The sequence below is a fragment of the Dipodomys merriami genome, unplaced genomic scaffold (assembly GCF_024711535.1).
Source record: "Dipodomys merriami isolate MVZ:Mamm:240054 unplaced genomic scaffold, mDipMer1.0.p SCAF_7, whole genome shotgun sequence".
Classification (NCBI taxonomy): Eukaryota; Metazoa; Chordata; class Mammalia; order Rodentia; family Heteromyidae; genus Dipodomys; species Dipodomys merriami.
The window spans coordinates 69,777,209-69,801,039 of record NW_027206290.1 but is presented as its reverse complement, the minus strand read 5'-3'; the positions used below and the strand labels follow the sequence as shown (position 1 = coordinate 69,801,039).

Genomic DNA, 23,831 nt, shown 5'->3' with positions numbered 1-23,831 from the left:
GCCCACGAGCGGGCGGGACCATAGAGAGCCCGCGGCACCGCCCCCTCCCCTGCCCGCTCGCGCGGCTCCCACAATGCACCGCACAATGGCCCGACCGCCGCCACTACCGGGGCCTGAGCGGGCCTGGCGGAGCCCGAGCGCGGCCCGGCCCGCAGCGCGGGGCTCCGAGTGCGGTGAGTGCCGGCGAGGGCCCCTGGGGACGGCGGGGAGCGGGGCGGGAGGCAGTCTCGCTGCGCCCCGCACGCCGGGTGCCCGGAGCGGCGTCGTTCCTCATCTCGGGGCCCCTTAGCGCGGTCTCACCCCCCCCCCACCACGGGGGGCCCCCCTATGCGCCAGCGTGGCCCCAGATAGGCCCCAGGGTGACGGAAACTCTCCCCGGAACTCATACCTGTGTTTGGGGGACCCGAAGAAGTCCCATTAGTCTCCCAAGACCTGGAGACCCACAGCCCGAGGATCCCTCATTCCCAGCCAGGCTCCTTGGTGACCCAGATAGCGCGCTGCCGACCCTGCTGGGGACCCGGGTCTGGGGGACGTTGATAAGCTGCACCTGCTCCCTCCCTGGGACACGCCTACCCCGGCCCACTTACCCCTTTCCTGCTCCAAGAAGTCTGCTCTTTATTATACCCTCCCTTCCGTTTTCTAGACTTTTGTAACCCCTTTAAGGCTTCCCCCAAATACCTAGGGTCTGAAGAATCCCAAAATAAGTTCCTACTTGTACGTAGCCCTCGTCCCAGGGATCGTACGCAAAAACTCTAGACCATACCTATCAGGAAACCGGTTTTGAGACCCTCTCGAAACTATTTAAACACTTTTCAGCTTTTAGAATCCCCCCTGCCTCATTCTTGGAGACCCCCCCTTAGAAACCCCAATGACTTTCCCTTCTTTTCCTCCCCTGAGATGCGATCCCCCCCCCCCTTTCCCTGAATTCCTTTCCTCTCAGCACCAGTCCATTCCAATCTCCTAATCTTGGGGGGGAGAAGGGGGGAAAGATTCACAATTTCTACCACACCATGGGATGGTTCACAAGTTGGCCCCGAGAGCCTGTTTCCTGCAAATCCAGCTCCACGGTGTAGCCCAGCTTGGAGGGGAAATAACAGTATGGGGGAGTTGGTGCTTCACCTGCAAGTGTAATCTGTCTCCTGGCTTGTGTGTTTTTCCACCTGTCAGCCTGGGGCTGTGGTAGTCTGGCCTTGAGTTTCTAAACCCTCCCCCTTCCTCCCAAGGAGAGGCCACTAGATTGGGGGGGGGGGTGTCTAAAGTTGGTTTCCTCCCTGTAAAAATGAGGCCATCCTGTGTTGCGGCCATTTGTTCAAGGCCTCCCCAGGAGTGGGAGGCAGTGGAATCTGAGGAAATAGGGAATCAAAGGGACTCCAAAGAGGCCCATCTACACAGACACAAGAACTAGCAGCCTGAGAGTAAATCCAACCCCTGTTAATCCTGTTTGATGTTTCTTGGAATGATGCAAGTCATTGAGGCTCGCCAGCCTCCCTGTAATTTAATTCTCCCACCACTCTGGGGTGTGTATATGTGTCTCTGTCCCCATCCATCCGTGTGAGTTTTGTGTGAGTTCTGTGTGAGACTGAGGGAGCAGCTACTCCCATTCCCTTTTCCTTCCTGCTGTTTTCCAGCCCACCAGTTTGCCTTTTGGATTTGTTTCTGGTGCCCAGGTTAGGACTGCGATTTTTTGTTGTTGTTGTTGTTGTTGTTGTTGCCTCTCCCCCCCCTCTAAGTCTATTTATAATTTCCCGGTTGCTATTTTGAGTTCTCTTAAGGGAAGACTGTTCATTCCAAGAAATAGTTCCTGGGTGTATTTCCATGTAGGCAGGTGTTGAATTAAGTTCTTCAGCTCCCCAAGTAGCTCTTAGGCAGGAGGGATAAAAAGCTATTTTAGGATAGTCACTGAAATGGAGCTGTTAATCCTCTGTGGGTCTCTTTGGTTAAGAACACTTGGAGATTAACCCTTTCCTTGGTGCAGAGTTGGGGGATCTCTCTCTCTCTCTCTCAGCCGTTTTAGAGAGTGGGGAGTTGGGAGAATTGGAGTGTGGCAGCAGAAATGGGAACATGCAAGTCCATGCAAAGATAATAGCTTGCTTTTTGGGGGCTCTTGTAGCAGGCCAAACCAAATGCTTAGCCCTTTCCATACCTGACTAAAATAATCCTTCCAACAAGCCTGTGAGGTGAGTATTTTTAGCTTTACTTTACAGATGAGGAAACAGGCTAATAATGGAGAAAGAACGTAGTTTCTATAGAGATGATGTAATACCATAAAACTATAGTTTCATCAGAAGGCAGCAAGTATCACGGCGCATAACAGGCAGACAGGAGCTTCCAAAGACCGTACTGAGTTTTTGCCAATAGCTGCTACTTGGGACATGAGTCTTGATAGTAGAAAGAGGGTAGAATAAAAGCATAATAAAGTGGCTATCCAAGTGAGAGAAAAAACTGTCCTTGGAGATGTGCTGCAGGAGGTGAAGTAAGGGGGTTGGCTTGAGGGGATGTTCTGAGGGTTAGCTGTGAGGGAAAGAGGAAGGCCACATTCTGGGGAGATGTTGGGGAGGAAACTCACTCTGAGGCATGAGAAGTATGCTAAGGGGGGCGGTGGGGGAAGAAGTATCAGGCACTATGCAGAAAAAAAGGCGTACTTGGACCTCAGAGGGCACTGTGTGTATTTGGCACATTTCATGTCACTTCGAAGATCATTATTTCATGTAATCCTCTGAGAAAATCTTATAGGCAAGGAGAATAAATGTCTATTTTGGAAATTGGAGAGAGTGAGTTTCCATGGAATAAAGTAACCTTGCCTGTGGTGTCAAAGGCGGTAGGTAGCTGCTCTAATGATAGCAAGTCCAAGGTTCTTTCCATGCTACCTCCCCCTTCAGATCAGACTTCAGAAGGAATCAGGCTAAAAACCTCCTGAGTTTTACCAGTAGCAGGGAGGGATTGTGTTTGTTTTATGGGAACAGGTCTGTCAGCTTCTCTATAGTTACGGTTAGTGTAGCATGTGAGACCAGAAGAACAGCTTTGAAAGAGAAGCAGAATTCTTTCATAGTTTTACCTAGGAAGGAGAAGTCTTAAGGAACTGGCCTGATTATATGAGACAAACCCGGGAGTCTGGATAAAAGGAATTTACAGACAAAGGACACAGAGAGAGACTAGATCCCTAAAAGCGTTCCTAGGTAACATTAGCAGCTTTGGTTATCCAACAGCCTGTTGGTGACTATAGGTAAGGACTTTGCTATGCTTTTTAAAAGGCCCTGCTGAGTAGAATCTGGGTGGTGGCTATTTTCTTTTTTAAAGTCATAGCTCCATGAAGTGCACATGGAGGTGAGCACATGGTTCCCGTCTTCTTCCTTTAGTTCTATCAGTACAACCTCACAAGCTCTTCCTAGCCACCACCACCTTCTTCCTAGAAGCCCATTACTCACTGTTTCAGTAGCAGCATGCTAAACTGCTGTGTCTTCTTGTTTGTACATGTTCAAAAGAACAGATGAGTTGGACGTGTAGGAGGTGGGGGAATCTACCATTCTTTTTTTGAGTTTGTGCAGAATTTCTAGGTTAGGCTCCCATCTCACACCAGCCAGAGCTTTGTAACTTGCTTCCCTCTGGCAGCCATTCCCAACACTCTAGAGCCCAAGGTGCAAGATTCAGATACAAAGTGGGAGCAGAATCTAACTTTGAAGTCCAGGGAAATTCCTTCCAAACTAGACCTGCACACTTGAGCTTACTCTCTACCAAGTTCCAGTGTGCATAGTAATCGCTGGTATTATAAACAGGTAATTCCACCCTTGGCAAGGAGGAGAGGACTTAAACAATGAAAGCCAGACGTCAGAGGCCTTTGAAAGGTTTCTAGTGAAGCAGGCAAATAGGCCATGATGATTCGAAGTCACCAATGGGTGGTTTTTAGTGCTGCCATGCATGTGATTCATGGAAAATGCATCTACCTTTCTACTGATCCTTCTAGGCAAATCTCCAATGATGGGGAAATGTTTATCATATTACATTGCAATGTTTCTTCAAGAGGAATGGTTCCTGAACAGGATGTAGCTCATGTTAATGATGAGCAAAGCTCTCTGGGGCATGAACCCGCTGATACTATCATCTCGTTCATGGCCAGTCTGTTGGATGAATGGTCACTGTAAGCAGCAGGTGCTAATGAGCTGAGCAAGCATTCTGTGGCCCACAGCTAGTTTGTGCAGTTGGAGCCCTCCCCAGATTCTTGTGGACAGTTCCCAGATACCCACTTTGCCCTCTTCATGTGGAAAAGCCTCATGACCAAATTTTGATATAATCTCTCCAAAAGGGAATCTCCCTATTGTAGCAAGTTGAAATGTAGTTGGTCATGTGTGATGATCTAGTAAGTATAAATGTGGTGTCTGTTGTCACCCTTTTGAGGGACTGTATAGTAACTTATATCCTTTTCCTGAGTTGATCTCAGAAAAGGACTTGTGTCACTTTTGTGCCAGCCCTTTACTACTTTTACCAAGGGGAGAATCAGACTTCAAGATTTTAGCCCTCCACTTTGGAAGGACTGAATTGAGTTTAAACTAGAACCCTTGGGCATAAATTTAGTCCCAGAGAATCAACTTGCATTCCATGACTAATATACTCATCTAAAAGCAAGTTGAAATTCTTTTTCTAGACGTTGGATATATGGAGATGAAAGAGGCATGATAGGAGTTCTCAGAGAGTCAGGTGGAGAAGACAAAATTCTAATGCTAGCATATTCTCAGTCCTGTAATCCTAGCTACTTAGGAGGTGGAGATCAGGAGAACCCAGACATGAAAGTTCATAAGACTCCATTTTAACTAGTGGCTGGGTGTGGTAGTGGGCACCTGTCATTCCAAGGTTTGGGAGGAGTACAGTGGCTAAGCACACTGATGCACATTTGTCATTCTAGCTATAAAAAGAGGCACAAACAAGAGGATCACAGTCCAGGCCTGTTCAGGCATAAAGTGAGACCCTTTATTGAAAATATCCAATTCAAAAAGGAGCTGAAGCACTGGGTGCTGGTGGCTCATGCCTGTAATCCTAGCTACTCAGGAGGCTGAAATCTGAGGATTGCAGTTCAAAGCCAGCCTGGACAGGAAAGTCCATGAGACTCTTTTTTTTTTTTTTGGGGGGGGGGTCCGGTCATGGGCCTGAACTCTGGGCCTAGGCGCTGTCCCTCAGCTCTTCAGCTCAAGGCTAGCGCTCTACCACTTGAGCCACTTCGGGCTTTTTTCTTTTTGCTTATGTGGTGCTGAGGAATTGAACCCAGGGCCTCTGGCATGCAAGGCAAGCACTCTACCACTGAGCCACCTTCCCAGCCCCTTTTAACTGTTTTTTTTTTTTTTTTTTGTCTTTTCTTTTTTGATACTGGGGATGGAACCCAGGATGTTGCACTTGCCAAGCAAGCACTTTGCCACTGAGCTACATCCTAGCCCTCCATGAGACTCTTATCTCCACTAAACCACCAGAAAACCGGAAGTAGCCTTGTGGCTCAGGTGGTAGAAGGCTAGCCTTGAGCTAAAGAGCTGAGGGACAGTGCCCAGGCCCAGAATTCAGGCCCCATGGCCAAAAAAAAAAAAAAAAAAAGCTGAAGCCATGGCTCAAGTAGTGGAAGACCTGCTTAGCAAGCATGAGGCCTTGAATTCCAACCTCAATACCTACACACAAAAAGAAGTGGCTGGATACCAGTAGCTCACACCTATAATCCTAGCTACTGAGGAGGCTGAGATCTGAGGATCACAGTTCAAAGCCAGCCCGGGAAAAAAAGTTTGTGAGACTCTTATCTCCAGTAAACCACTAAAAAAAAAACTGGAAGTGGCACTGTGGCTCAAGCGGTAGAGCACTTGCCTTGAGCTGAAGAGCGCAGGGATAGCACCCAAGCCCAGAGTTCAAGCCGCACGACTGACCAAAAAAAAAAAAAAGAGAGAGAGAGAGAGAAGTGCATATATGCCCTGAATCTAGAAGAGGAGTCACTTGGCACTTAGATTGTTGGCTAGTTGTTGATGAAGAGACCTAGCTGGGCCTGGACACCACAAGATCACGAAAGGAAGTAGAGGTCAAAATGGGACCAGTACTGGTTTAGGGAAAATGCTTAGTCTGCGATGGCCCCTTCAAATGGAATCTCCTGGTATTGCTGCACTGCTGAGAAGTCCTTCCGGCCTAGGCCCTGCCTCTCAGGGTATAGATTTTCTAAGAAAAGGATTCTTCTTTCCCTTACCTTTTGGACATTTAATTGCCCCTTAGCACCTCCATGAGAGAACTGGAGAAAGTAGTAGATGAGGGGCAGGTAGGTAAACAGGAAGAGAAGGAACTGCTGTCTCTAGTGGAAAGGATGTAAAAGTGAAGTAAGAAGAGAAAGTATAGCATTTCAGAGCTCAGATTATCTTTGTATTAGCTAGACTGTACTAGTAATAATAGTTAACCACTAAGTACTTCCGGGTACCCAACCTTGTACTGAATGCTTTATATCCATAATCCCATTTAATCCTCAACACCCTTATGATTTCACAGATTGTTATGTCTGCATTATAAATGGGAAAACAGCTCAAGGGAGTAAGTAATTGTCTGAAAAATCACACAACTTCCAAATGGGAGGGCTGGTGTTGGAGTGGGGTCTGTCTGCCTCCAAAGCCCACGCTCTCATGGCATTGGGCTCCCTAACACCAGGTGTTTGATGTTTCAGGTGAAGAGATTGTTTTCTGAAGGCTACGTTGGAGGCTGTGACAGAGCGGAGAGCCTGGCGAAGCTGATGGGGAGGCTTTCTGAGTAACATGGCCCTTTGCCGTTAGCCTTGCCATGACCACATTTTTTACCAGCGTCCCTCCCTGGATTCAAGATGCAAAGCAGGAGGAGGAAGTGGGCTGGAAACTAGTTCCTAGGCCTCGGGCCCGGGAGACAGAGAGTCAAGTGAAGTGCCAATGTGAAATCTCGGGGACACCCTTCTCAAATGGGGAGAAGCTAAGGCCTCATAGCCTACCCCATCCGGAACAGAGACCATATAGCTGCCCTCAGCTGCACTGTGGCAAGGCTTTTGCCTCCAAGTACAAGCTATATAGGTAGGTGACACTCCCGTACCTCTTCTTGCTCTGAGCTTCTCCAGGTCAAAGCCAGAGAGACTCCACTGAGCATGGAGGTTTCAGTGAAAGTTTGTCCCACACACGTTCTCTATACTCTTAACCACTTGAAGTCAGTCAATAATAGGGTTTTGATTGTTGTTGGGTTTTTTTGTTTTTTGGTTTTTTTTTGCCAGTCCTAGGGCTTGAACTCAGGACCTAGGTGTAGTCCCTGAGCTTTTATGCTCAAGGTTAATACTCCACCATTTGAACTATAGCTCTACTTCTGGCTTATTTTGGTGGTTAATTGGAGATATGAGTCTCATGGACTTTCCCACCCAGACTGGTTTTGAACTACAGTCCTCAGATCTTAGCCTCCTGAGTAACTTGGATTTATAGGCATGAGCCACCAGCACCTGGCTAATAGTAGTATTTTGTCAGTCGTGGGGCTTGAACTCTGGGCCTGAGCACTGTCCCTCAGCTCTTCAGCTCAAGGCGAGCACTCTGCCACTTGAGCTACAGCACCACTTCCAATGATTAGAATCTTAACCAAAGTTAAAACTCTGTTTTAGAACTTTAGAAGAAAAAAGAAGCTCTTGTGGTCCAATCTGTATTAAAGTGGAGGCTCAGAACAGGGATGTAATTTAAGAACTTTATCTTCTTAGGTCCTGCAATACTATTACTACTGAATTTACATGCTACTAAGATGACCACATCTGTCTCTGTAGAGTCCCTAGTGCCCTCTATGGCAGGGACTTGTGAGGAAACATGTAAGCCCAAGAATCCCTATTCAAAGTGAAATAGAATGTGAAAGCCTTGTTATGGCAGATGTTGCAGGGTTTGGTGGGGGAAAGAACCTGAGAGAGCTATTTTCATTTTACTCCTGTCTTTCCATTAGAGGAACCATGCACTTGCCGTTTACAAATGACATAGACCAGCCTGGTATACAGTCATCTAACCATTCCTCTATCCAACTATTTATTTGGCCTTTGTTATGTACCATGCACAGTGCTTATTGCTAGGGTTGGAATAGTGAGCCAGAAGGATGGAGGAGCTGTCCCTCCTAGAATTTACCTTTTTAACAATGGGGCAGATAATAAAAAAAGTAAGTATATAAACAGGATGACCACAGAAAGCCTTAGTTCCTCATTGGAAAACATTTGATGGGAAAGAACTAAAATAGGCCACTAGGGTTGGTCAGGATTGCCCCCAGGGCCTAGTACTGTATTGATTCTCTGTATGCCTTCTGTCTTAGGAGTACTTTTAGTACTATCATCTCAGACTTTTTTTTTTGGCAGTACTGTGGTTTGAATTCAGTGCTTTGAGCTTACTAGACAGACACTGTTACACTTTAGCTGCCGCACTTCCAGCCCATTGTGTTTTGGGGTTATTTTTGTGCTACTTTCTTGATTTTAGCCTGGATTGTAATCCTCTTCCTAGCTTAGCTGGAATGGCAGATGTGAACCACCATTCCAAGTTTTTGCTGTTGAAATGAGGTCTTAACAAACTTTTTTTGCCCAGGTTGGCCTGGAATCCATAATCCTCTCAATTTCCACTAATGAGTAGCTAGGCTCACATGCTTGAAGCACCAACATCCAGTCTTTGTAGACTTCCAGTGAGAAGTTGCAGCAAAGATTCTGGCCCAGGAGGCAGGAACTCTGACATAAATCATTTGTGATTATTTTATGAGTCACAAATGCTCTATGGGCTTTAGTTTTCTCACCTGAAAAGTTAGACTGATTTCTCAGCACTTTTCTGCCATATGTCTTCCTGTCATTCTTTTTTTGGGGGGGTCCGGTCGTAGGGCCTGAACTCTGGGCCTGCGCGCTGTCCCTCAGCTCTTTAGCTCAAGGCTAGCGCTCTACCACTTGAGTCACAGCGCCACTTCCAACTTTTTTTCTTTTTGCTTATGTGGTGCTGAGGAATCGAACCCAGGGCCTCATGCATGCAAGGCAAGCGCTCTACCACTGAGCCACTTTCCCAGCCCCTCCTGTCATTCATGTTAGATTGATGGCTCATGTAGACATGAGCACACATATGTAGCATGAGAATAACCCTCCAGAAAGGGTCACTAGAGAAAGCTGTGACATGTCTGAATGCACTCTGTGCTACTTAACTGACTGGTGGGTGGGGCTACCTGATGGCTTTAGCTTCCTCACTGGAGAACAGGATTAATGATGTGGCTCACCCAGAGCCTCACAATCTTGTTGAGTTGATCTGTTTATGAAGCTATGATTTTCAGTTCCTGGACTCTAAGCTGCTTTCCAACCAAGATAGGAACAGATAAACTAAGGGATCATGAGGTACTGTGACACTAAAACCAACCTACCTTCCTTCCTTCCTTCCTTCCTTCCTTCCTTCCTTCCTTCCTTCCTTCCTTCCTTCCTTCCTTCCTTCCTTCCTTCCTTCCTTCCTTTTTTCTTTGGTTTTGGTATTGGAGTTTGAACTCGGGGTCTTGAGCTAGATAGGCAGTTGCTCTACCACTTAAGTCATGCCCCCAGTCCTTAACACATTTCTTTTTTTTCTTTCTTTTTTTGTCAGCTGTGGGGCCTAAACTCTGGGCCTAGGCGCTGTCCCTGAGCTCTTGAACTCAAGGTTAGCGCTCTACCACTTGAGCCACAGCGCCACTTCTGCCTTTTTTTCTGCTAATGTGGTGCTGAGGAATGGTTTACATAGTAAGCAGATCCAAAGGTACAAATGAATTGTTCTCACTCTCAAGCCATTGTTCCTCTCCCCAAAGACAGTGGTAGGATTAGTTTCTTAGGTCCTTCCTGACACATTCAAACTTGGATTCCCTTTTTCATTTTTAAAGGGATCTTATTACTATGTTGAACTTCCTTTTTTGGCTTAGCCCTCCCTGTGTGTCTTAGAAACTTGATTCAGATCAGGAAGTTTACATATTTTCATTTTTCCATTTATTGTGTTATTTAAATATTTTGGGGAGGATGGGGAGGCGATATGAAGAGTTGGCTTTGTGCCTGCTAGGCAGACATTTTACCATTTGAGCTGTACCTCTAGTCCTTATAACTTTTAGTATAATTTTTTGAAGAGGAAATACAAATAATTCAAAATTTAGAAGATATCAGAAGTTTTGCCATGAAAATACTCCATTGTATCCATCTGTCCAGTATTCTCCCCCATAGGCTATCAGTGATCTCCTGTTTCTTTTTCTTTCTTTTTCTTTTTTTCTTGGCCAGTCCTAGGTCTTGTCCCTGAGCTGCCACTTTTGCCCAAGGCTAGCACTCTACCACTTGAGCCATAGAACCACTTCTAGCTTTTTCTGATTATGTGGTATTGAGGAATCGAACCCAGGGCTTCATCATGCTAGGCAAGCACTCTACCTCTAAGTCATATTCCCAGCCCTTGGTTTCTCTTTCTTCTGTGCCAGTACTGGGGCTTGAACTCAAGGACTTGGTGCTCTTGCCTGGCATTTCTGATTTATGTTTGACACTCTACCACTTGAACTATGCCTCCATTTCAGGTTTTTGCTGACTAATTGGAGATAAGAGTTTTTTGGGTTGGGGCTGGGAAGGTGGCTCAGTGGTAAAGTGCTTGCCTCGCATGCATGAGCCATGGGTTGGATTCCTCAGCGCCATATAAACAGAAAAAGCCAGAAGTGGTTGTGACTCAAGTGGTCGAGCACTAGCCTTGAGCTGAAGAGCTGAGGGACAGCGCCCAGGCCCAGAATTCAAGCCCCATGACCGACCAAAAACAAAAAAGAATCTTGTGGATTTTTTTGGGGGGGGGTCAGGCTTGTTTCAAATCTCAGTCCTCAGAAGTCACTCCTTCTCCCCCCCCCTTCCTGGCAGAGTGGCTAGGATTATAGATGTGAGCCACCAGTGCCTGGCTTCAGTTTTTTTTATATATCCTTCTATAAATATCCAAGCAAGCATACATATATTTCCCCTTTTTCACATACAGAATTTTCTTTACATAATCTGTTTCCTTTTTTCCACTTATGCATCTAAGGAGCTTATTCCTTAAAGGTACTTTTAAAGCTGCCTCATCTTTTAAATAGTTGGATCATTTTATAGAGTTAGCATAATTATAAAACAAGTTCCCTATTGATAGGGTAGATGTTTAGGTTGTTTGTTTTTGCTATTATAACCAGTACTGCAAAGAGTAGCGGTACATAGATGGATTTTGCAGAGATGTCTGTGGAATATGGTTGGCATGGTATTCCATTTCCTTCCTTTCTCTTCCCTCCTTCCCTTCATTTTTGTGCCGGTACTAGGGTTGAACTCAGGGCCAGGGGACCATTCCTTAGTTTTTTGGCTTAAGGCTGGTACTCTTAGCACTTGAGCCACAGCTCCACTCCTGGCTTTTTCCTGTTTAATTGGAGATGAGTCTTACAGACTCTCTGTCCAGACTGGCTTCAAAACAGAATTCTCAGATCTCAGCCTCCTGATTAGCTAAAATTACAGGCACCATTGTTTTTACAGGCACCGTAGTTTTTAAAAATCTGGTATCCTGTTAATAGACACCCTGGCGGTGCATTTTAGCCCCCTGATCTCCCCACTTTCTGCTTTGACCGGTCTTCTCTCACTACCCTTAGGCACATGGCCACCCACTCGGCCCAGAAACCCCACCAGTGCATGTACTGTGATAAGATGTTTCACCGCAAGGACCATCTTCGGAACCACTTGCAGACCCACGACCCCAACAAAGAGGCCCTCCACTGCTCCGAGTGCGGTAAGAATTATAATACGAAGCTGGGCTACCGCCGCCACCTGGCCATGCATGCCGCCAGCAGCGGTGACCTCAGCTGCAAGGTCTGCCTGCAGACCTTCGAGAGTACCCAGTCCCTGCTAGAGCACCTGAAGGCTCACTCACGCCGGGTAGCGGGTGGTGCCAAGGAGAAGAAGCACCCCTGTGACCACTGTGACCGGCGATTCTATACCCGCAAGGATGTGCGGCGGCACCTAGTGGTGCACACAGGTCGGAAGGACTTCCTATGCCAGTACTGTGCCCAGAGATTCGGCCGCAAGGACCACCTGACACGTCATGTCAAGAAGAGCCACTCACAGGAGCTGCTCAAGATCAAGACAGAGCCAGTGGACATGCTAGGCCTCCTCAGCTGCAGCTCCACAGTCAGCGTGAAGGAAGAGTTGAGCCCTGTGCTGTGCATGGCCTCTCGGGACATGATGGGGGCCAAAGCCTTTCCTGGCATGTTGCCCATGGGCATGTATGGTGCCCACATCCCTGCCATGCCCAGCACAGGCATGCCACACTCCCTGGTGCACAATACACTCCCCATGGGTATGAGCTACCCTCTGGAATCCTCACCAATCTCTTCCCCAGCTCAGCTCCCTCCAAAATACCAGCTTGGATCTACCTCATACTTGCCCGACAAATTGCCCAAAGTGGAGGTGGATAGTTTCCTGGCGGATTTTCCTGGAAGCCTGTCTCTCTCATCCGCCGAACCCCAGCCCGCCTCACCTCAGCCGGCGGCAGCTGCGGCCCTCCTAGATGAAGCACTGCTCACCAAGAGCCCCGCCAACCTCTCTGAGGCCCTGTGCGCTGCTAATGTGGACTTCTCCCATTTACTGGGCTTCCTTCCACTTAATCTGCCCCCGTGTAACCCACCGGGAGCTGCAGGAGGCCTCGTCATGGGCTACTCCCAGGCTGAGGCCCAGCCCCTGCTTACCACTTTGCAAGCTCAGCCTCAAGATTCCCCAGGAGCTGGGGGACCCCTGAACTTTGGGCCTCTGCACTCCTTGCCTCCTGTCTTCACTTCTGGCCTGAGTACTACCACCCTGCCTCGTTTCCATCAAGCATTCCAGTAGCCCCCACGGAGGCCCACCACTCAGTCTTTGGCTCTGTCAGGGAGCCTTAAACCCACCCCGTCCACATCCCCATGAAGGCAGCTGAGCTTTCAGAGCTGGGTTCAAGAAGAAAAAATTCCAGTGTCTGTGTGGAGCACTTGGTTTGGGGGCTCAGGCTCCAGGATTGATTCCAGGAAGAACCTTGAGCCCCAGCCCCATGAAAAGATCTACCATGAACTTTCAGGTTTTTTTTTTTTTTAAGTCTGAATTGGGAACCCCACTTAGCCTTCTCCCTCTCCAAAGCTTCAGAGCTCCTTCTCCTGGGAGAAGGGGAGGCCTTTTGGAGAAACAGAGGGTTTCACCTTGGATGACTTCAAGAGAGAAATAGCCCAAGAAGCCCGCCCTCTGGTCCCATCCTGCAAACCGTAGCATGCAGTTGTCAGGCTCTGCTGTGGAAAGTCACTTGGTTCCACTGCCTGCTTCCGACCAGCAGACAGAAGAGAGGGTCTCCATTCTTCCTGCCTACCCCATCTACCTGTCCCACTAGCTCCATTTTCAGTCAGTGTTGTCCAGCAACGGTACCGTTTACACATTCGCCTCAGACACACCATTTCACCTCCCTTGCCACACTGTTAGCCTTAGCGTGATTGCAGTGAACTCTGTTTACACACCGTGAATCCATTCCCACCAGTCCATTTCAGTTGGCACCAGCCTGAACCACTGGGTACCTGGTGTTGACTGGAGCCCTGTTTACAAGGCGCGGAGTCGGGTCTTGCTGACTTCTCTTCACTTGAGGTCACATTTTTTCCCCTGTGGGGAATAAACTGACTTTGGACTGCTTCGGTCTCTGCCATCTTCCATGACTGCATCTCTCCCTGCCTCCCACGGCAGTGTCCACAGGAGATAGGCCAGAAGATTGGAGCAGATTTCTCACCCGTCTGCAATTCTGTTTTTTTCCAAGTACATCATGACCCCCCTTCATCCTCCTTTTGAACTGGAGAGGGGGAGAATGAAAGGCAGGCCTGCATCTGTCATCTCCCTGATCCCTAACCCCACCCTGAACATCATGAGCTGTTATTTGTCTTGGAAGGAGGGCCTTTGGGTTCTAGGCTGCTGGGGCTAGCAAAAGAGAGACTATGCCCTATGTCTCCCTCTTGCTTGTCCCTTTTCCAAGAAGTTGTGGAATTGTTGGAAGAAGAATTTTAAAGTCAGGACTGGGCATGTAGTCGAATCCTAATCTATGTAATCATTGTTGCCTCCCATACCAAAAATTCTCTCATTTGTGGGGTCCCTTCCGTCTCCCTCACTTTGAAGTCCATGGATTCAGGGCCACTGTGCATAGCCTTCTCTGGTCTCCAGGAACTTCCACCTTCTCATGGCTCCCCTCAGTTGCCCCTAGCAGCTAGCAAGGTTTCTTGCAGGAAATGATTAGTTCTTATGGGGCTCTCCGCCATAGACAGCACAGCCTTTGCCTGGAACCCAACCGAACCCCAAACTCTGCTTCATCTCAGTTTTGCATGGACTCTTCCCATATGTGGAAGGGAGGCAGCTCAGGGACCACCACACTGGGGCCTCTTGAGACACCTCTCTAATTCAGAAACACACTTCTACCTCTTTACTGTTAACTCCTACAGTTGCAGCCAGCTGCGTGGGCACTCTTGTCAGTGGTTTCTCCTGCTGGCTTCTCCACTAGGGTTTCCGGATGAACTACCTAGGAACTGCCTCAGCCTTCCAGCAGTCCTCTGCAAGCCCCTACCTTTTGTCCTGATGCTCTTCGGTTTAGCATCAATAACTGCAGGTCCAAGACCCAGGCTTCTGCTTCAGCCCAGGCCAGTCCTCCTGTTGAAGTTCTAGCTCCCTGGCCCTTGTGTGGCAACAGTGTGGATGGAATAAGCATGCTTTGATTAGCTAGGGATAAGGTAGCTAGGGACACCTTTAAGAAAACAAAACCAGATATAAAAGTATCTGGTAAGGTTAGCATCTGACTAGGTGATTTGCTTCTAAAAATAGTTTCAGTGAGTCCCAGGGACTAATTAAGGTTTATTTTTAAAGCGTCTACCTTGGTACGCAGCCGCCACCTGCATGCTGTGCATGTTATAGGAATTGGTATGTGAGAACCCACGTGGGACTCGCTGCTGCCATTCTTGTGTCTGGTCTTCACTAGACCCAGCACCCCTCTCCCCTCGCTGGCAACCTTCCTGCACCCTCAGCTTCTCCAGGCAAACGGGCCTATAGCCACAGAGTGTAATGTCCTGGGCTGTTAGAGGAGTCCTGTTCCATCTGCCTGTCCCTCCTTCAAACTCTTCCTTATGAGGCTGGGAAACTCAGAGGACAATTGTTAGATACCTTATAGGGCCTGGCACCCACCTCCTCTCTTTTTCTCCTTGTTCTCCCTCATTCCCATCTCCCACCTCCACTCTTTTTCTCCTTGTTCTCCCTCATTCCCATCTCTCATCCCTCTCGCTCCTTTCCTATTCTCTCAGTGCCCTCACCACAAGGAATCTTCCTACCACTGTGAACTTTGCTGGTACAGAGGAACATTGTCTGCTGTTACCTTTTTGGACCATAGCTACCCTGTTTTTGTAACCCCCCCCCCCCAGAAAGACTTTTTGGCCTGGCTGTTCATAAGAATAGCTTTATCCTGCTCTCAATACTCAAACTCAACTTCAGTACCCCTTCTGATGCTATTATTACTAGAACAGCATCTGCCCAGGACAGGAGCTGTGGCATGTGGCACAAACCAATCAGGGACCAGGTTATAGGAGTGCGGTGCCCTTTTGTAGTCACTGCTTCAGACTGTGAGCTGACTTTTACAGGGGCAAGTCATCTCCCACCCTGCACAGTAGCTGGTGTGAGCTGAGGAGAGCCCTGAGGTCAGCTCAAAGGACACCTGCTCATCTTCAAGAGGTGTGAGACAGGAAAAGGCCCACCAATGAGTTTCCCTAACCTTTTACGTGGCATTTTGTTAATGGAAATCCGGGAAGCAGGTGTGATTACCTTTTTGCTCGTAGATATTGTTCTAAGTTGAAATTCCCTCCCTGCCCTAAACTTAACCCTAGTGACCCTTTAAGTTCCCCCCTTTTTGGTAGCTGTTTTCGCCACCCCTTCCAGCTTTCCCTCTTATCTAGGAGCTGTTTTTAAGCACGATTTTTTTTTAACAGGTATTGTACAGGATCAATATTTTGCTTTTTAACAAGGATATTTATGTAATAAGAAACTTTGCCTTAGGCAGGTGTTGGCCAGAAAAGTCCAGATTCCTCTGGGATCCCACCCTGGCCTCTCCTGGAGCTCTGAACCTGCTGTGGAAGGAATTGGCCATGACCTTCACCACTGGAGAGCAGGGTCTGTGTCAAGGAAGGAGGTGTTCACTGTGATGATCTAGTGCCCATGGAGGAATGTGGAAGTGTTCCAACATCGCTGCAGTGTGGCTGGCATCCTTTGTGATCCTCCCACCAGTACCTCTCCTCCTCCACACACCAGCATGACAGCATCTCTTCCAGACCTTCCCTTCCTCCCAGTGGTCAAGGCTCCCAAGCCACTCTTCCGTAACGCCAGATTATTTAAAGAGAAAAATACAAGACAAAAACCTTCTAGCACTTTGTAAACAGTGAATAACCTCTTGGAGTATTTTTGGCTTTATATAAAACAAGGTTTTTAATTGTAAAATGTAAGTGCCATTAGAAAATGCACAGGGCATATCTTTGTTAAAGTAGATTTTTCAATGTTTTACAGAATTACATTTTCAAAAAAAAGTTTTTATAATGAAGTTGTTTATTAAAAACTTCTGAATAATGTGTTTGGCAGTTGTGATTCTGATTGACAGAGGGTTGGAGGGAACCTGGATTTGGAAAGAAGTGGAATTTTCCTGATGTCTTTAGCATCAAAGGTGATGGAGTGTTGGATGGTCAGTCACAGGCAATCACATTAACAAAAGTTTTGTACTTTGAAATGAAAGATTTTTATTGCCATATATTACATATTGTTATGAAAGATCTTAATTGGATGTCTTTGAGGTAAGTAGTAGTATTTTGATTAATCTTGGATTCAAGAGTCAGAAAACCCTGATTGAAAATTGGCTTTAAGGGGTGAGATCTCACGTTACTGAAAATGGCAGGTATGAAGTTCAATCTTCAGGTTTGATTCAGAGGCTCAATCATGGTTGGCCTCAGCATTTCAGTGTTTCTATGTCCTATCATATGAAGTCATGACTTCATCCTCAGGCCCTAAATAGGGTCTCCCTTTGCTTTTTTTTTTTTTTTTTTTTGGTCCGGTCGTGGAGCCTGAACTCTGGGCCTGGGCGCTGTCCCTCAGCTCTTCAGCTCAAGGCTAGCGCTCTACCACTTAAGCCACAGCGCCACTTCCGGCTTTTTTTTTCTTTTTGCTTATGTGGTGCTGAGGAATCGAACCCAGGGCCTCATGCATGCAAGGCAAGCTATCACTGAGCCACCTTCCCAGCTCTAGGGTCTCCCTTTGTGCAGGAGTGGAACAGAATCACGTAGTGCTGACCTAGGAGAAACTTTTCAGGCACAGCAAAAGACAGCTAGGACCTGGCCTCACCACACCTGTGTTCAGCCACTGTGATCAGACATTGTTGAGAAGCCAATGTGGCTTCATCTGGTATTGACTGGTCAGTCAAACAGGAGTGAAGGCCATCTTTTGCTGAGGTCCTCCCATCAGGAGCACACTTTTCTGTGGTCTGGAACTGGTACATAACCAAATACAAGTCACCTGAGTCCAGCCCAAGAGCCTCTGTGCCAGTGATTGTACAAAAATGGCCTGATCCTTTTCTCACTTTGGCCTGCTTTTGTGTTTATGTGCACGTGCATGGGTACAGTGGCTTGAACTCGGGGCCTTAAGAGCAAGAGCCAACCCTTCAACATTTTACTGCTTGAGTCAGAGTCTCAAGGACTTTTTTGCCTCCAGGTCTCAGTCTCCTGAACCTGATCTTACCCAACACAGCTAGGATTACAGGTGTGAGCCACTGGGGGTTCAGTTCCTTTTTATTTTTTGTGGTTGGTTGTGGGGCTTGAACTCAGAACCTGGGCACTGTCCCTTGAGCTTCTTTGTGCTCAAGGCTAGTGCCCTCTGTCACCACTAACAGTTTTTGAGTGGTTAATTGGAGGTAAGAGTCTTGCAGGGACTTTTTTGCGTGGGCTGGCTTCAAACCTTGATCCTCAGAACTCAGCCTCCTGAGTAGCTAGGAATTCAGGCATGAGCCCAGCTCCCAGCTGGCACCCAGTTCTTTCTGTTGTCTGTGCTGTGTGTGCATGGTGGTGGTGGTTATGAGGTCTTGGGGTTTAAAACCAGTACCTCCTGCTTGCTGGGTGGACTTTTCATTGCTGAGCCACACCTCCAGCCTTCAGGCCTTGCCTTTTGCTTGGCTATCTTGGACCACCAGCCACATTTCCTGACTAGTTGGGATGACAGTTGGGCACCATGGTGTCCAGGTGTTTTTTGTATTTTCATTTTGTTTTTGTGTTAATTGGTTGAGATGGAATCTTTTTTTTTTTGTGAAAATACTGTACACAGAGGGGTTACAATTACATGGGCAAGATAATGAGTACATTTCTTATCAATCATTGTAGCCTCCTTTGTTTCCCTTCCCATCCCTTCCCATCCTCCCCCTGCCCACCCACCCAACCCACCTTCCCCCCCTCCCTTGAGATGGAATCTTGAGAACATTTTGTCCCAGCTGACCTCAAAATATGATTCTCTCCATCTCAGTCTCCCAAATAGGAGTACAGGTTTGAGCCACCATGCCCAACTTGTCCTTGGCAAATAATCACTCTTTTCCCAATGAGTCAGAACTGTGGTTAGGACTTCCAAGAAAGACTACCCTGTCTCTAGTGCCTGTAAGTAGCTTACACCCCAGGGTGGATTTTGGGGGCTCTGAGAGAGCTATGGCATCTGTTAGGAAAGTGCAGGAGAAAGGAACAAGCCAGACTCGATCTCAGCACGCTAGGACTATTTATTGAATAAACAAGGACACATACCTTCCCACCGGTATGGAGGTTTGTGTAAAGAGATGGGCTCAGGAATGGGGTTTTATGGAGTTTTAACAGGGAGACAGGTTAGTGAAAAAGCCACTAGGTCAAGGGAGGTGGAGAGCTCTCCAGTTGGGCCCAGGATGCAATATTTACAGCCAGACTTAGATTGCTAGATTGCCCGGCAGGCATCAGGCAGTCTGCCTGGTGTCTGTGTGCACCTGGGAAAACAGTGGGAGTCGATCCTTCATATTCCATCTTTGGATACCTTTAAAAAAAAATGGGCTAGGAGGGGAGAGGTCAGTCCTTCATATAGGGTCTTTGGATACATAAAAATAACAGGCTGAGAGGGGAGAGGCCAATCCTTCAGTATCTGCTGGGCAAGAAGCAGCTGAAGGCATCTGGAGGTGGTGTGGAGGTCCAGGCAGAGATGGGGACCTGAGGTATTCCTGACCATAAGGCACAAGAATGGGAGCGGAGACCAAGGAGAGTGGATACATTTGCAGAATCATGCCTGACTCAGTCTACCCAAGCCTCAGATCCTGTATGTACAAGTCCATGCTTGGTAAAATGTCTGGCAAAGGGAAGCCCCTGGGTGTAGCACCCGTGAAGTAAGACTTGCCAGGCTTCAGCCACCCAACCCAGGATCCAGCGTGTGAGGGAAGCAGGCAGATGCCACCTGCTCCCTGGCTGGCAGCGATTTAAGACATTCCCTGGCCTCTGATCGGCAACCATCCGTGCCTGCCTTTCTCTACATGAATATTCCCAGCACCTTCATGTATGTGCCCCACGATGGTCTTCTCCCAGTCTGGATCTGGTCCACCTTAGCAAGGTGGTCTGCATAATTGTCCTGCGGAAGGCTGTTTCCAAGCGGACTCGCGTGAGGCTGCCACGGGCACGGGCACGCCCGGCGTGGGGGGGGGGGCAGCGGCGGCGGCGGCGGCGGCGGCCGGTTCTAACCGAGGCTGGGGGCTGGGCCCGTCCCGCTGGTGTCTGCTCCCAGCTGCCCCTTGCTTGGTCTCCAGCGCGCGCGACTAATCCGGGACCCATTCTGCTAGGCGCTGGCGCTCACGTCCCGACTACCCGGCAGCCCCTCACCCTTGTGCTACAACTCCCGGCCCCCACCCCGCGGTGGAGGGACCCCAGCAAGTCACAACCGGAAGGGGGGGTGAGGGGCGGAGCGCGCCGCGGAGGAGGGGGGTAGCAGGAGGGAGGAGGAGGAGGAGGAGGGAGAAGGCCGCCTTCCCGCCGCTCTTTCTCCGAGTCGCGCCTACGCCCCTGTCGCCGAGCCCCAGAGTCACCCGCGCGCCCCGGGCCCCTCCAGCCACAGGCTCTGCAGGTGATGGCGGACCAGGAGTCCGGGGTTCCTCCGGAAGCCGCCGCGCGCCCTCCGCCGGGCCCTGCGCACGAGCCGGGTGCGCGCCTCGCCTCTGCGGCCTGCGGGCGCCCGGAGCGCCCGGACCCCGCCGAGGCCCTGGGGACCGCTCCTCCGGCCCCCGCCGCGGCAGGCCCCGGCCCGGAAGGCGGCCTGGACCGGGCCCAGGCCCCGGAGCCGGGCCGCGCAGAGGGATTCGGGGCCCCTGCGGGAGCCGGCGACAAAGCCGGGGAGGCCACGGGCGAAGAAGGCGCCATCGGTACGGAGGCGGAGGCGGATAAGCAGCAGGTGGAGGAGGAGAAGCCGGAGGTGGGCGCGGAGGCCCGGGGGGTCCTGGGGCCCCTGGACCTGGGCGGTCTTATTGTGGACCCGCTGGAGGCCATCCAGTGGGAGCTGGAGGCCGCGAGCGCCCAGGCCGACAGGGCCTACCTCCGGCTGGAGCGCAGGTTCGGCAGGATGCGCAGGCTGCACCTGGCCAGGAGGAGCTTCATCATCCAGAACATCCCGGGCTTCTGGGTCACCGCCTTCCTGAACCACCCGCAGCTGGCAGCCCTGATCAGCCCCCGGGATGAAGACATACTCTGCTATCTGATGAATCTGGAGGTGAGAGAACTCAGACATGCCAGGTCAGGTTGCAAGTTCAAGTTCCGCTTTTGGAGCAATCCGTATTTCCGAAACAAGGTGATTGTGAAAGAGTACGAGTGTAGATCCTCGGGTCGAGTGGTGTCCATTGCAACTCCCATCCGTTGGCACCGGGGCCAGGAGCCGCCCGCCCTGATCCACAGAAACCGGGACACGGTGAGAAGCTTCTTCAGCTGGTTTTCACAGCACAGCCTCCCAGAGGCTGACAGGGTTGCTCAAATCATTAAAGATGACCTGTGGCCCAACCCTCTGCAGTACTACTTGCTGGGGGATAGGTCTCACAGAGCCAGGCGAGGCCTTGCAAGGTGGCCCACTGAGGCTCCTTCTAGGCCCTACGGATTCCAGTCTGGCTAAGTCCTGCCCTGGCCCGCAGTACCTACATGACACCTGTCTCTTATAGACCTTCTGTTTGCCTTCTCTGGATGTTGGGTGGACCCAGCCCCAAGACTGGTTTTCATGGCCAATCTCTACAGTTCCCATGTGACTTTCTTGCTGGTCTGCATCAATATTGTGTGACTATCATATGCCTCTGCGTTCACCACAAGCCTCCCCCCCTCCCACCCCCCAGGCTCTGGACCACTACCATCTTCATGGCCTGAAACTACCTGAGGGCCTCCCGACCACTTTTTTTCTTTTTCTTTTCACATGTGCACCTATGAGGTGTCACAAGACCAACCATTGCATCTTTGAATTCTCAAGCTTTAAGGTCTTGTCACCCAAGATGAAGTGGGCACGCTTGAAAAGGAGAGAACCAACCGACTTGGACATTCCATGGCCTCAGGCCAGACTCCCATCAAATGGACTACTGGGCACCTGGCAGCATGGGCAGCCAGATGACCGGGCAGGGTGAGGCCTAGGGTGAGTGCCCAGCGAAGGATCCTTTGCATTTAACACTGCTCTTCTTGCCCCATGTTGCCTCCTCACCACTGCCTGAGCTGTGCTCCACTGTGCTTGGCCATCACCTTTCTGAGGAGCTTTGCTCAGGCCACCGTCATGCCTCGTGCCTGCTCCCATGCTCAAGAGCTGCCTAGGGATGCAGGCAGGGGCCTCCTGCCCTATTCCCTGGAAATAGCGCCATCATCTGATCCAGGGGGACAGGGATGGGATCTCTTCCAGGAGCCCCATTATTGAGCCTACACAAAAGCTGGGTCCTTTGCCAGCTCCCCCTGTGCCCACCTATGTTTAGGCTACCAGGTTGAGGTGGCTATGGGGCCACATTATTTTTTAAAATGACAACTCAGAAGCAAAGTAACTGAACAAGCAAAGCTTTTGCCAACAGCAAAGGAGACAAACTTTCTTGAATTCAGCTGTCTCTAGAAGGGGAGAGCTTGTCCTGTTAACTGCTTGTGCTCTCCACTCCTTTGTCCTATCCCTTCTTCAAAGCGGGGCAGTCAGTGCTGGGCAAGCTATACAGAGAGCAGGAAGTCCCCAGGGGCAGGCAGAGTTAATCATTGTACACTATTCTTTTAGAGGCACGTCACCCCTGATTCTCTTCCTCCAGGTCTCTTTCTGTGTGGTCTTCCCTCCTTCCCCTGCCCATGGGTTCCTGTATGTTTAAGAGCTGAGCTGCCCTAGCAGGCTTGTCCTCTCCATTTTACACAAGGCCTTGTCTTCTGGGACATGGGGACATAATGGTGGGGAGCAGAGAACATAAGTCAGAGCAGCTGCAAAGGAAGGACTGGCTGACAGCTCTGGGTGGAGGAGAGAGCCCCTGAGTCTTGTGAGCTTTTTTCTTTCACCAATATTTTGTAAATTAGAAGACTAATAGAACACTACAGCTTCACAGGTTTTCTCACCTGGACCAGGTATCACTGGTGTGGTTAGAAAGCTAATGCTTTAGGCTCTTTATTTTGCTACTTTTGTCTAAGTCCTCTGTACATTTCCTTCGCTGTTTGAGCCCCCTGGGAAATGGAGCTGTACATGCCTGCTTATTGCTGTTAGTTGAGAACATTTGTAAGTTCTGCCAATGTAACTGTTCTATGCCACTTGGAAACTTCCATGTCTGTACACTGTAAATCAGTTGTGGCCTGATGCTATATAACCCTGCCTTACAAGGAGAATTGGAATACAGTGCATCTATAGAATAACTTCCAGGAGGAAATCTGTGACTGATCTCTGGCTGCATCTGTGACTGACGGTCTGAGTGGTTCTGTGCCCCGGTGACCATGTTGCTAATGACATTGCCGCAAAATGATATCGCTGCTTCTAAACAGAAATATTCCCCGTGGGGTTTTGTCCAATTTGGCGCTTTTGTGTTCTATATGCATGATGGAAAATAAAAACCTTTTGGTCTAGGGAAAAATAACTTAGGTCATGTTACACCCCCTTCCAAAACCCTCTACGGGCAAAGCCCCCAATTCCTTTTATCAGCTGGGGAGCTGACTTGTCTGGTCCTTGCTGGCCTCTCTGCTCTGCACACTGGCTTCTGCTACTCCCGAAATACATCAAGCATGTTCCAGTCTCAGGTTTTGCTTTTCCCTCTCTCGGGAATTTTCCTACTGCAAGAGGAGGGAAGAGAAATCTGAAGTTCCTACAATTTATTCAAGCCTCAAACACCATTTTCCCACAGGCTTCCCTGCCCAGCCTCCAAGTTTCCCCTTGTCTCTTGTAACTGAGGATGAGCTTTTCTCGTCCTTTCTTCCCCATCTCATGAGAGTCAGGAGACCAGCGACCCATCCGTCTGCTGCTTTCTCCCATATGGTTTAGTAACACTCCCAAAATCATCAGTGTGAGTGAATGACCTTATCAAGTGTGCTAGAACTCTGTGTGAGGCTCTGACAAGATAAAGAATGACGCCGAGTTCCTTCCCAAAGGATTTTAGTTGGGTGGAACAGAGTAGAGTGAAATACTGGGCTCACAAGTATAATCCTAGCTGCTCAGGAGTCTGAGATCTGATATTCTGGGTTCAAAGCCAGCCCTGGCAGGAAAGTTAATGAGATTCTTATTTCCTATTAACTACCAAAAAGCCGGAAGTAGTGGTAGAGAGTATCAGCCTTGAACAGAAAAAGCGAAGGGACAGTGCCCA

The 23,831-nt window shown here is 49.2% G+C and overlaps 2 protein-coding genes across 3 annotated transcripts; both read left to right on the top strand.

Moving 5' to 3' along the window:
- The first annotated feature begins 70 nt into the window (after positions 1-70).
- Positions 71-16,566, top strand: Plagl2 (PLAG1 like zinc finger 2). 2 transcript variants are annotated; one of them, XM_070007033.1, is made up of 3 exons: positions 71-173; positions 6,671-7,043; positions 11,596-16,566. In XM_070007033.1, the coding sequence occupies exons 2-3, from the start codon at positions 6,784-6,786 to the stop codon at positions 12,824-12,826; spliced, it is 1,491 nt and encodes a 496-aa protein (XP_069863134.1). In that variant the 5' UTR covers positions 71-173; positions 6,671-6,783; the 3' UTR covers positions 12,827-16,566. The 2 variants fall into 2 exon arrangements, with proteins under 2 accessions (XP_069863134.1, XP_069863135.1); XM_070007034.1 differs by lacking the exon at positions 6,671-7,043 and having other exon boundaries at positions 94-173.
- A 3,432-nt stretch (positions 16,567-19,998) lies between these two features.
- On the top strand, positions 19,999-23,111 carry LOC138816868 (putative testis-specific Y-encoded-like protein 3). The gene has a single exon (XM_070007032.1). The coding sequence runs from the start codon at positions 20,132-20,134 to the stop codon at positions 21,158-21,160; it is 1,029 nt and encodes a 342-aa protein (XP_069863133.1). The 5' UTR covers positions 19,999-20,131; the 3' UTR covers positions 21,161-23,111.
- Positions 23,112-23,831: the final 720 nt, after the last annotated feature.

Coding starts and splice junctions, on each gene's coding strand:
- Plagl2 (XM_070007033.1), top strand. CDS start 6,784: ATGACCACATTTTTTACCAGCGTCCCTCCCTGGATTCAAGATGCAAAG. Junction 7,044..11,595: donor TCCAAGTACAAGCTATATAG/GTAGGTGACACT, acceptor CACTACCCTTAG/GCACATGGCCACCCACTCGG.
- LOC138816868 (XM_070007032.1), top strand. CDS start 20,132: ATGGCGGACCAGGAGTCCGGGGTTCCTCCGGAAGCCGCCGCGCGCCCT.